The sequence below is a fragment of the Sarcophilus harrisii genome, chromosome 1, assembly GCF_902635505.1.
Source record: "Sarcophilus harrisii chromosome 1, mSarHar1.11, whole genome shotgun sequence".
In the NCBI taxonomy this organism is placed as follows: domain Eukaryota; kingdom Metazoa; phylum Chordata; class Mammalia; order Dasyuromorphia; family Dasyuridae; genus Sarcophilus; species Sarcophilus harrisii.
In genome coordinates this window covers 269,618,679-269,632,291 of record NC_045426.1, presented here as the reverse complement: position 1 = coordinate 269,632,291, position 13,613 = coordinate 269,618,679, and the positions used below count along the sequence as shown (strand labels likewise).

Here is a 13,613-nt window from a genome sequence, read left to right as displayed (position 1 = left end):
AGGACTACTAGTGGAGTTAGAGCACTAAGAAATTTTGATAAAACTATACAACAGAACACTAATATGGAAATGGCTGTTAGGTCTTAAAAATCCCAACACTGCTTATTTGAACAAAAACACGGTATTCAAGGAAAGGCAGTTAAATTGAGGTTTTGCAGAAAGATAAATTGCAGATTATGTGTTAAAAAAATAAATAGGCTGATTCTGCCTTTGGGAAATATCTTCAAGAAGCACCAGTCTTGACTACCGATTAAAGAAAAAACAGCAACCAAATACCTAAATGCAAACCCTACACTGAAAGGCTGAAATGATTCTGCTTCATATCAATGAATCATATACAATAGGAGCCAGTTCATTTTTAGTTTGACCAAAATAAACATAATGATAAATATAAATATAATATAAAAATAATAGAATGTCCTTCACTGGCTTAAAATTACATGTACGTTAAGAGTAAAATGTTATTTATTTGAATATATAGGGGATATATAGTATAGGAGATACTGTTTGTTTTACATGGCATTTTGTGCAGTTTTTAGTTAAATGTTGTACTAATTTCCTCTCATCTTATCTATGCTGATACAGAAAGACCCCAAATAATATTTAACTTATTAAAAAAAAAAAAGTACCTCCAAAGCAATTTTAAAAAAAACACTCCAAATCTAAATGCAGCTAGAGTTAGGAACTGAAATACTTCCCATCATGTCTTTATTTTATTCGAGATACAATCTTATTATAATATTTGCTAAATTACTTAAAAAATAAGAGCAATGTTATATATCAGTGAATGTTATTAATTATTTATCAGGACTGATTGCTCCTATGCTTTAATACTTTTTTTTTGCCATGAGACATACCATAGTTTTTTTTTTTTTTAACAAGATCACACAATTTGTTTATATATGTAAAACTTAAAAAGAATATTAAAAAATTTTAAACTCTAATAAATAACATATACCTGTTAAATTCTCATCAAAAAAGAGGAAAAAAATCCCAGAAGAAAAATCAAATGATATCACTTTTCACTACATCAATACTATCTTCAGAAAATAAACAACACTATAAAGAACTATAATGTATAAAATGGGTAAAAACAAAAAGAAAAAGGTGCTTTTTATGCATATGTTAAGATTTTAGAGATATCTTGATAAATCCAACTACATATATGTATTCAATAATTCTCTAATTAATAACATTAAACGAAGTATAATGGAATGAAAAAGTACTTATAACATTTTACTATGTACCAAACATTATCTTAGGTAGTAGGAATATATAGAGAAAAAAAATGAATTAATCTCTCCCTAAGAAATTCATATTCTAGCAAGGATGATAGCATATACACACATATAACTCTTACATTCTTTGCATTTGTATCTCCAGTACCTAGAAAATAATAGATCCTTCATAAGTTCCTGTTGATGACTGATATAAAGAAAATAAATCTTAAGTAATTTTCAGAGGAAACCCTAGCAATTGGGGGGGAATCAGGAAAAGTCTCATAGAAAAAAATGCAGTTGAGTTGAAGCACACTGGGTTTGGGGGGGGGGGAGGATTACTATAAATGAAGGGAAGTAATAAATAATAGATTTAGAAAAGTAATTCAGAGCCAGATTATATGGATTTTATCACAGAAGTCACCGGGACTTATTGAGCAAGGATATAAAATGGACTCGACATTCTCTTGGTGACCTCATCAGTTCCTCCGAGTTCAATTTCATCTCTGTAAAAATAATTCTCATATCTATATATCCAGCTTGAGTCCCTCTTATGAGCATGAATTCTGCATCAAAGACTATCTCCTGACACTTCAAAACAGATGTCACCAGCCATTTCAAACTCTGTGTATCCAAAAAGAACTCATGATTTTTGCCCCCAAATCTTCCCTTCTTCTAAACTTCCCTGCCAAGGGTACCATCATTTGCCCACTCACTTGCAACTTCTACATCATCTTCAGCTTCTCACTTGTACCCTCTCCACATATCAAATCTGCTTTTCAAGTCTTGCCAACATCTTGCATTACTGCAAAACCTTCTAGTTAAACTTGTCTCCTTCCCTTGAGTCTTTCCCCAGTGTATCCTTGAACCAGCTGTCAAAGTGATCTTCCTATGGACTTAACCATGTCAGACTTCCTACTCAATAATCTCCAGTGGCTCCCAATTATGATTAAGATCAAAGATAAACTCCTTTGGCATTTAAAGCCTTTTACAAGCTGACCCTACCACTCCAATCTTCTTATATTTGACTCCCCTTGATGCAATGATATATAAGGTAGACGTGTGTGTGTGTGTACACAAAGTAAATTGAAAGTAACATTAGAGAATAATACATAATGTGTTATCCACATATTCTCTCCCCCATTAGAATATGAGTTCCTGGAAGGGTAAAGACCATTACTGTCTATCTTTTTATCCCCAGTAGTCCCTGCCAAACAGCAAGTGCTTAATAAATGCTTCCTCTCTTGACTCTCAGGTACTATACTACTAGACTAGACACTGATCCTTTCAATAAGCAAGAAAATATTTTCTCATGGAATTTTACCATGAATAACAATTTTCATTTACATAAAGCTTTGTGGGGAAAGGGTCTCAAAGGAAGGCAGCATGGGTCTGCTTTGGAGATGGAGAAAGCTTTGGTACTGGAGTCAGAGGACATGGATTCAAAGCTTGGCTCTCACTTATTACCTATGATTTTGGACAAATTACAACTTCTCTGTATCTCAGTGTCTCATCTATTAAATACAGGATTTAAACTATATTCAACTATGATGGCTTCTATAATTCCTTCCAAGTCTAAAGCTATTTTCCTATGACCCTACTGGGGAGTAAAACATATTCACAGGTCAGTACAGTTTTTTACAGTTGTTTTTACGTTAAACATAATACATAATTATAAAACAAATACATAGTGATTAGTGATAGAAGAGTAACAGCTGCCAGAAATCTTACCAATTTCTCTTGTAGGATATGGAATTTTGTAGGCTATGGAGATTTGAAGAGTTATTAAGAGGTTCCAGGAAGGAAAGTATTTTAGGCATGGGAAACAAATGCAGGGGTTTGGGAGAGTACCTTATGAGGTGAAAAGCAAAGACCCCAATGTCATTGGATTGCAGAGCATGTGTGGGGAATGGGGAGGGCAATAAGGTATTAGAAGGCCAGAAAGGAAGGGGGCAAGTGATGAGGGACTTTGAAGCCCAAACAGTAAATTTTATTTAATCCTGGAAGTAACAGGAAGTCCCTGGAGTTTACTGAATAGAGGGGATGGATGGGATGTGACATGATCAGAGCTGTACTTTTTAAGGAGATAAATTTGATAGCTGAATGAAGAGTGGACTGGAGTAGGGAGTGACTCGAATCAGAGAGACTAATCAGAAAGCTTACACCAGTGTGATAGCAGTATTAAAACAGGGCAGAGGTAGATATTCAAAAGATGTTTTGAGGATAAATAAAATCAAAACTTAGGCTTAGCATCTGATTGCATATGGGGGACTTAGAGTAAGAAGCTAAGTATAACACCTATGTTATGATCTTGCGTGATTGGGAATATCCTAGTATCCTCCATAGTAATAAGAAAGAAAGAAAGAAGGAAAAGCTTGGGAGAAAGTTCAGCCTTAAACAGGCCGAGTGTAAGATATCTACATGAGACATCCAGTTTGAGATGTCTAATAAAGCAGCTGGAGATGTAACTATTAGTTAAGGAACTATTAGGACAGAATGATGATGTTTACATTGTCAGATAAATCCAACTTTTTTGTTTGAATGACAAAGGAGGATTTTTCTCTCCAGAAATGAATGGAAAAACAAAAAGGTGTCAACTGAAAAAATCTATAATTTTTACAGTTACATTTTCTTGATGTCTTTTATTTTTATATCATAGTTCTTCTCCAGTGGGTCTTCCTCTTATATTAAAGATTGGAGAAAGATTACAATAAAGAAAAAGAAAAAAAATCCAGTTTAATAAAATATCAACTATATTTGATTGTGTATGTGGCACTTATTATACCTATATCCTTTCTATCTCTCAATTCTTCTGAATCAAAATTGGTCTTTAGAATTACAGAGCATGATTTTAACTTGCATTTCTCTTATTAATGATTTAGAGAGATATTTCATATTTTTATTAATAGCATAAAATTCCTCTTCTAAGAACTTATCTCCTTATCTAGTGGGGAATGATTCTTCATTGTATGTGTATATGTTTGCTTTAATTCCCTATATTCCAGGATATCAGGGCTCTATCAGAGATATCTGATGAAAAATGTTCCCTAATTAAGTTTCCATTCTTATTCTAGCTGTTGATGCAAAAGCTTACAATTTCTTATAGTCAAAAAAATTACCCATTTTGTTATTTGTAAAGGTAAAATAGCCTTCATTTTTGTTAAGAATTCTTTCCCTACGTGGCTCTTCAACAATGAGAATCCAAATCAATTCCAATTGATCTGTAATGAAGAGAACCAGCTACACCTAGAGAAAGAACACTGGGAAATGACTACGGACAACAACATAACATTTCCACTTCTTTTTTGCATTTTTGTTTTTTCTTCTCAGGTTATTTTTACCTTCTTTCTAAATTGATCTTTCTTGTGCAACAAGATAACTGTATAAATATGTATACATATATTGTATTTAACATATACTTTAACATATTTAACATGTATGGGACTACCTGCCATCTAGGGGAGAGAGTGGAGGGAAAGAGGGAAAAAGTTGAAACAGAAGTTTTTGCAAGGGTCAGTGTTGAAAAATTACCCATGAATATGTTTTGTATATAAAAAGCTATAATAATAATAAAAAAAAATCTAAAAAAGGAAAAAAAAAGAATTCTCTCCCTAGCCATAATTATGAAAAATTTAACCAAAGAATAATTATTAAATCAAAGAATAAGAATTAAAAAGTTTCTAAAAACTCTAGTTATTTCCTCCCTGGTATTTCTGATATAATCTTTCCCTCTCTTTTCAATAGTATTTTTTTCCAATTACATGTAAACACAATTTTTTTTTTTTAAATAACTTTTTATTGACAGAACCCATGCCAGGGTAATTTTTTTTACAACATTATCCCTTGCACTCACTTCTGTTCTGATTTTTCCCCTCCCTCCTTCCACCCCCTCCCCCAGATGGCAAGCAGTCCTATACATGTTAAACAGGTTACAGTATATCCTAGATACAATATATGTGTGCAGAACTGAACAGTTCTCTAAACACAATTTTTAACATTCTTTTTTCCCCCACAAAATATTGAATTTTCTATTTTCTTTCTCCATCCCTACCTTTTCCTTAAGATGGTAAGCAATTTGATATGTTATATATGTGCAATGATGTAAAACATGACATAATATTTTATAACTGAATACCATTCAATAAAAAAATTAATCTAAACTATTTTTGTCAGTTTCCCCTGAAATTCTTTTATAGTACAACCACTGATAACTCATGTTTGGGCATTCTTTCTATTTATGCAGTCATTTTGTTAATCCAATAAAACAAAGAACCAAAGTGATTTAAGAGATTTAAATTATGAAGTTTATTCTTTATTTACTTTTTCGGGGCATTATTAGGATTAAGTGAATTGCCCAGAGTGGCAGAGCTAGTAAGTATTAGGTGTCTGAGGTTGGATTTGAGCTAAGGTCCTCCTAATTTCAGGACCAGTCCTCTATCCACTGTGCCATCTAATTGCCCCTAATTATGAACAATTTAAACATTATTTGGATGATTTACTAGCTTAGAGGGTCTTTAGACTTCTTAGATTCTATTTAAAAAATTTTTAATGCATTTTTCAAATATAAAAAGTAATATTCTATGAATATGAAATGAAAAAGGTTAATATGTATTGTACAACTCACTTAGAGTACTTAAAGCTTTACAAAGCATTTTAGGTCACAACCCTTAATGCGCGTATTAAGATTTCCTGGATGATGAAACTGAGACTCAGAAAGGCTAACATGCCCCAAAATCACACAACTAGAAAAGATAATCTGAATCTATTTTTCTGTTTTTAAGTTCAGTTCCTTTTCCACACTAGACTTCTCATAGAATCAGAGAATGCTGGAACTAAAAGGAGCTTTACAGAGAAGTTAGCCTAATACCTTCATTTTAAAAATGAAGAAATTGAGTATAAAAAGTTTAATGATTTGTGAGGTCAACATTGGTCATGCCAGGATCAAAATGAAAATCAATCTCAAGCCAGTGCAATTCTGACTATATTACACACCTTTCTTTAAAGAATTTTTGAGAATAAAAAATAAAACTATTTCTACAACTTAATTGTTGAGAAATTTTCCTTAATTTTTGGGAAACTTTTAATCCTTATTCTTTGATTTAATAATTACTCTTTGGTTACTATATATATATATATATATATATATATATATATACACATACATATATATTTTAGCATACAAAAAAATGAATCATCTTTTTTGGATAATATATGTCACCTAGATTCTCCAAACTGATCAACCCATAACTCATAAATTCAGGATTGCTGCTTAGATTTTTTTTTAAAAGATTTTCTTTTCTGAGTTATATGATGGACAAGATCAACTCTATAATATTTCTTTTAAAAAAAGTGAATTGTTAAAAGAAGATAATAGGAATTAGATTAAATCAGAAATAAGAACTTGAAACAATTAAATAACAATACAAAAGTTAGAAGACATTTTCTACAAAGAAGTAGATGATCTGAAAGAAAAATGGCAGATTTGGAATATAACAATACTAAAGTAAAAGAAAATTTTGGCAGGGAAAAAAAAGCACAAAAGGTATCATCTTTAAAATGCACATAAATCCCATACAAGCCTAAGAAACTGACCTTGAAGACAGAATACACAATGTTAATTTAAGGATTATAATTTTCCAGAAGAACAGGACAAATTAAAAAAACCTAAATACCATGCTGTAGAAAATACAAAAAATAAAAATCTTCATAGTTCATGAGTAAAGAATAAAGCACTAATGAATCAAATTCACTTATCACCATCATAAAAAAAAAATCCTACCCATGTTTAAAGTTAAGGAAGGTTAAAATTCTTAAACTTAGTAACAAACAAATTTTGCAAGCAGCCAGAAGACTTTCAAATAGGTAAGAAAATCAGTTCACATAACTTCATGACTTTTCACTCATGAGAAAATGGAAGAAAAAAATGGAATAGGACATTCCAAAATATAAAGTAGGTCAAGAAAGAATTCTAAATAACCTCTCAAAAAGTTGAGCACTAGTAGCCATCACTGAAAAAGATGGGCCTGCAACAAAAGAGAGATAAGAAACAAAGCTATAAAAACAAAACAAAAATACTACAGGATTAGAATATTTAACTTGCAGAAATTCTAAATAACAAGAAAGGTAAATAGGTACAATTAAAAGAAAAAATGAATAAAAAGTTCTCATTTTTATAAATTACTGCATAAAATAAAAAGAAAATGATTTCTGGGATATAACAACAAAGAAAGATCATCATTGGGACAAAAAGGACTTAACAGACTAAAGATTTATAGAGAACTTAAAACAATGTGAAGAAAGAAAGAAGGCAGAATTGAATTAATATTCCATGGATTAGATCCAATGACTCCCTTTAAGTAAATCAGTAATCTTTTGGGGGAAGGGTAACACAGTAGTATAAATTGCATGCATATGGAGATGGAGCAACACAGATGGGAGTTGGAAGCTCATTTCCAAGTCTAAAGATAAATTGTACTTGTGCTTTCCATAGGACTGCATCTCAACTCATGAGAGGGACAGTCTAAGAATCCCACTGAGTGGTCAGCATGGAGAGTAATGGTGGACATAGAAAATGAGAGACTGGATAACCCAATATTAAGAATAGAGTGAGGTAAGATGAGAGTAGGGTTAAGATAACTTGGGACCCTCATAAACTGAGAAAGAATGCCTACTACTGCATGACATGTTTTCCATCTGACATAATTTCTTTTGTGAAATATTTCTAAGTATGAGGCATAGCAGAAAGAAGGCAGGAAGGGATAAGATCAACAACTGCAATAACACAGAAATGGGTTAAAGCTTAGTATGAAATGTGCTCCAGAAACTGTACCCTCATGAGAAAAGGAGAATAGAATCCAGAACAGATGACAATGAAAAGAAAAATGAGGATGACAAAATAAAGGAAAACTTCTTGGACACAGGCACTATTAAACACAATTTGCTTAAAAAGTTGGAGGGTGGGAAAAGAAGATTCTAAATTACACACTCAGCTGGATGAGAAGAGAGGGTTAAAAGAGGAGACACATAGGACAAACAACAATAACCTTTGATTGAAAATCAGAGGATCTGGGTTCAAAATCAATCTTTGACATTTACTACCTATGTGACTTTGGGAAATCATTTAACCTTCCTGGAACTCAATTTCTTCAACTGTAAAATGAATGGATTAAATTAAGATGATTCCAAGGTTTCTTTCAGGTCTAGATCAATGATCCTATGGATAAGAAAATAATAATTATATAAAAAGAGAAATTACAAATTTAAGTAAATTCAAGGAACTTGAGATAGAACAGGTAAACAAGAATGGTAGTGAGAGGGAAAGCCTGTAGGAATAAACACTGCAGCACTTATAAAGAGTAAGTAAAAAGCAATTACAGGGGCATAAAACTGAATTAAAAGAGGTCCAACATAAAAACTGATACAAAATAAATGAATGGCAGCAACTTGTCATAATGGTAGCATGGCTGAGCTAAAACAATTCACCAAAATGAAAATGAATAGCAGGGGAAAAAAATCCCACAATTTTATGTACATTTAAAAAATACATCCAGACAAAATGAACAAAAAAATTTTTTAAAGCTGTTTTTAAGTTCTAAGACTTGGAGAATACCTACCAGATGAGTTGATCATTATAGAGAAAGGCAGTATATTTAACTATATTCAAGCTTTCTTCCATCTTATTAATAAAGGACTGGATTTTCAAGTAAGTCATTTTATCCAATGGGAAAAAGCTGATTCCACCAAAAATGTCAAGTAGGTCACATGACTGTAAATGCAGAGTTTGCAAATACTGTGGGGAAAATATAAAGTTAAAAAAAAAAAAAGCTTACTAATATTAAACAAAATTTCTAATAATAAAACTATCAAAACAAAAAAAATTTGTGAATAGTCATTATTTCTATGTTTTATGTTAAAGATAAACTTTTAGAACTAGGAAGGACAAAATAAGGTATTGTTAGCAAAGCAAAGGAGCTACATTACAATTAAGAAGTGTATCTTAGAATATGAATTGTCATAAAACAGTGTTTAAATCCCCAGATCTCCCAGTAAGTCAGTGATTTTAAGTTACTACATGGAGTGAGGTTCAGCTTTTATAATATGCACCTTACCTTACATGTGATTTATATTCACATTTTACTTTCATGATTTAATATATAGCTTGTTTTCTTTAAAAGCATCAAATTCCTTAAATTAGTGCTTCCTCAAAATGAGGTCTTCTTTTAAAGGTCCAAATCCTATCTTTCTGAATAGATAAAAGGCACCATCTTATACTATAAAAGGTTGGATTAGATTAAGTTAAAAGAGGATAGTCTGAAAATTATCATTAAGAAAATGAAGATGAGTACCAAATCTAAGGGTATTTCTACAGTTAATCTTCAAATTGTGGATTATATGAAGTATATTATGACAGAATATCCCAAAACAAAAGAAACCCCTCAAAACATATTAAGAAATATTTTGGGGAGAAAAACAACTGAGAGCAATCACTTTAAAACTACCACAAACTGAATTTTGAACAGAGGATGGATATATGCAAAAAATATCAATAAATAAGATATTTAAATCACTTGGCACAACAGAATATTAACTAACCATCATTCTTACAATATTGTAAATGTTCAAAGTTCCCACTTTGATTAAGCAAAGATATATGTTTATTAAATGGAATCAACACATAAAAAAGAAATTAAATTGTATCAAAGTCACAGAAAATTTCAGTGAGTTAAGAGACTGATTACCTTCTGTTTAAAGATAAAAGAACTAGATTAGACTTGGATGATACCCATAGATCTGATTGTCTAATATGCATGATTCTCTACATTTGATGGAATAATGAAAACAATATCAAAAAATTAGACCTAAAGAATTTCTTTATTTGATCCATACCATAACATGTGCTAGCACAGTATCTGATTATCTGAATATTTAAGTTCTGTTATTAAGATGAAAAGTGATTTTGTCTTGAATAAATATCTATACACCTAGACTTTAATGAAAAAAAAAAATTGTAAACAAAAGTCACAAACTTACCCGATGGAAAAATTTTTCTAATCTTTCTTTTAGAACTTTGACACCTCCATCTTCCATGGCTTTCAGAAAGGTACCATTAAAAAGCTAATGGTTTAGAAGACAGAAATATTATCAGTTTCTTCAATATTAAATTTTCATTGCCCTTTAATAACCTCGTCCTTCTTAAGGACTCATTCTGCTATCCCTTTCAATTATAAGAGAAAGTGAATTAGAAGTTAACCAAAAGATTGAAATTCTTGCCTTTTTTTAACTTTTAAAAATGCTACTCAAGCAATAAAGCCATTCAGTTATTTCTAATTATGGGCAAAAACTATCAATCACCTCCATCAATATCACTTTTAAACTAAAACTTCTAATCTTATTACAAAAACAGAAACTGTAACGATAATTCTCTGAAATTTAAATCTTCTCCCTTCTTGGACAGATAGATAATGCACAAAAGATCTTTGACCTCTACATTTATTCTTGTTAAAGGAACTAGGTAGTATATTGCAAAGAATCCTGGAGTTGAAATCAATTAATACTTGACTTTGAGTCCTGTTTCATTCACCAACTCTGTGATCCTGTGCAAATTACTACCATTCTAAGTCAGTTTCATCATCTGTAAAATGGGGCTAATAATAGCATCTACCTCCTATGGTTGTTGAAAGGATCAAAAGAGATAATATGTAAAGTGGTTCACAAATCTTTAAAGTGCTATACAAATGCTAGCTACTAGCTATTGTTGCTCTCAGAGGAAAGTGGGTAGTTACTTTCTTTTTTAACAACATCCACCATCAAAAAGGGAACTAATAACTTTCTCCAAGTTCTAAATATGTTTAAATACTTACCTTAAGGTTTTTTTTAAGTTTAAGTATTTAAACTTACCTTGTACATGCTATAGCACTGTTGTAGTACAGAGCTGTACACTTTGTCCTACAATTAAAAAAAACAACAACCAAAAAACCCAGAATAAATCTCAAAGTGAAAACATGAGAAAAACATATTTTCTCCTACTGACTTTTTGGTCCAGCACTTAAATTCTTATAAACTTGGTCTCAAGGTAGCTAAACATAGAAAGTAAAGGATATTTTCTTTCAAATCCACAGAGCAATGATCTCTTAGGATTCCTTCAAATTGTATTGTTCTGTGACACCTTTAGTTATGAAAGCTGCTTTAGAAAGTTATTTTTTCAGTTCCACAAATATCAAATGTCTACTACAAACAAGGAGCTATGTTCAAGACTGAAAGTATGGCAAAGACTTTTTTTTAAGTATGCTTTTAACTAGTAGTGTAAGGAAAACTGAACTTGAGGTCAGAGGATTTAGATAGGAATACAAGTTCAATTCAATTACCAGCTGTTTTATCTTTAGCAAGTCACAGCTTCTCTGAGCCTCAGTTTTTTCTTCTGTAAAACAGGGATAATACTACTTACAGCAAAAGGTAGTATTGTATAGAAGACAAGGAGCTGACAAGGAAGCCTGAAAGACCGAGTTCAAATCCCCATGCTGAGTAACCCTACACAAGTCACTTAGTCTTTTGGTACTCACTCTAAGCAACTCTAAGAATATAAATGACAGAGAAGGTTCTATATGCATTGGCAGCAGGAAGGTTCTCACCTGGAATCTCCATGTATCAGTGAAATCAAAGGTTCAGATGCTATCCTATCCTAATTACTTATAGTACTTATTTCCCAGGATTGGTGAGAGAATCAAATGATGAAACATATGTACCATTCTTTATATATAGAGTTATTCTTTATACTCTAAGAAACTATATAAGAATGAACTATCTTAATATGTACTAAGACATACAAGAATGACCTACTTAAATTTTTAACCTAACATTCTTACAACTAAATATGTATTTTTATAATAATGATAATTTTTAAGGTATTCTAAAAGTCGAACTAAAAAGTTACAATTACCAATAACTCTTCCTCCTGATATTCAACAATTGGTTTTCCGTCTTTACTGTGCTTCTCAATCATGGGATTCCGTACAACCTACATCATTTTGAGAAAAATTAAATTATATAATGCATATTTATTTTTAGTTCTATTGCAATTCCCATACTTTAGTTTTTTGATTTACCAAACATACTGTCATCTTCAAAACCCTTATGATTTATCAAAATAGGTACAGTGACAAATACTTTCATTAGAAATTTGCTTGATATTTTGAAGTCACATTCAACTTTATTGCTAATTCTATGATAACAGCTAGGCTTTTAATAATATTTTACTTTATAAATGCTATCTCCAGGCATAACCCAAAGTAGGTTGCATTATATGATCATCTCACAATAACAGCATTAACACATTACAACCAAATTCTACCATGAAGGTGTGAAATTCTCTTTTAATATTATTTAGTTGACAATACATTCATAACATTTGCCATTAAATGATGCCTGTAAAGTTGTATCCACTTAACATCTTGCATTTAAAGAAGCAATCATCAACATTAAGTGGAAAAGGATTCAAAATATTTTAGAAAGATATACATTGCATATTAAGTACCATGACCATCCAGAAATTCTCTTCTGGTTCATTGAAAAACTGCCTATTCTTCTGTGTGTGTAAGGATTTTGCAGGTTTTGATGGACTAAACGTCCTAGAAAGGATAAAAAAAAAAAAATTGGTGGCAATTCTCTAAAACAGTCTTAAGAAATCAATAAGCTATGCAATATTATAAAGTATTACCTTGTGAACTGCACAATAGCTTCACATAATCCAACATTTCTAATTTTTTCATTCTTTTCTACTTCATTTGGATGATAAAACAGAATCTTCTTTTCTTCCTAAAAATTAAAAACAGACCTCACTGATATAAAAAAGGTTTGATTCTGAAAAAGTAAAGCTAAACATCAACTTTTCATCTCTTCTTTCAAATTAAAAACAAAGCTAGAGGCCCCATTAGCAATAATTCTCCTCTCAACATATACATAAGGGAAGTAGCTATCACTATAATGAATTCACACTTATCACACTATCATACAATTTCCCTTAAAAGCACCAACTTTGAATTTTCTCTTACTCAATTTTAAGAGGCTGTGTGGCTTAGTAAATTGAAACCTGGATTCAAATACACCTAAATATATTCCATATCCTGACTGTGCTACACTGGAAGAATCACTTAACCCTTTTAAGAGATCCAGGGAACTAGGTGAAAAGGATGAAGAATCAGATAAGAATAGAGTTAAGTACAATTTTAAATGTGGTGCTTCACAGCAAGAGAAATTCAGTTATTTCCCATATCCTAAACTACTTCCCTCAATTAACCCTTCATGGGTAGAGGGAGAAAGAGGACCTGATTTGGTGAAGGGAATTTCGTCCTCCAGTGAAAACACCCCATATCCAGTCGATTTTCCTGGATTAAATTTATA

At 31.4% G+C, this 13,613-nt stretch overlaps 1 protein-coding gene across 2 annotated transcripts in view; it reads right to left on the bottom strand.

The window, feature by feature from the left end:
- CCZ1 (CCZ1 homolog, vacuolar protein trafficking and biogenesis associated) overlaps positions 1-13,613 on the bottom strand; it is a 34,570-nt gene that overhangs the window by 19,555 nt on the left and 1,402 nt on the right. Inside the window, exons 2-7 of one of the 2 annotated variants that reach the window (XM_003761463.4) lie at positions 12,931-13,028; positions 12,748-12,841; positions 12,154-12,231; positions 11,115-11,162; positions 10,248-10,331; positions 8,831-9,006 (exon numbers count right to left, since the gene is read on the bottom strand). In XM_003761463.4, coding sequence (XP_003761511.1) covers positions 8,831-9,006; positions 10,248-10,331; positions 11,115-11,162; positions 12,154-12,231; positions 12,748-12,841; positions 12,931-13,028 — 578 coding nt within the window. Of the gene's footprint in view, positions 1-8,830; positions 9,007-10,247; positions 10,332-11,114; positions 11,163-12,153; positions 12,232-12,731; positions 12,842-12,930; positions 13,029-13,613 lie in introns of those variants that run through there. The other variant, XM_031941739.1, reaches the window with a different exon arrangement.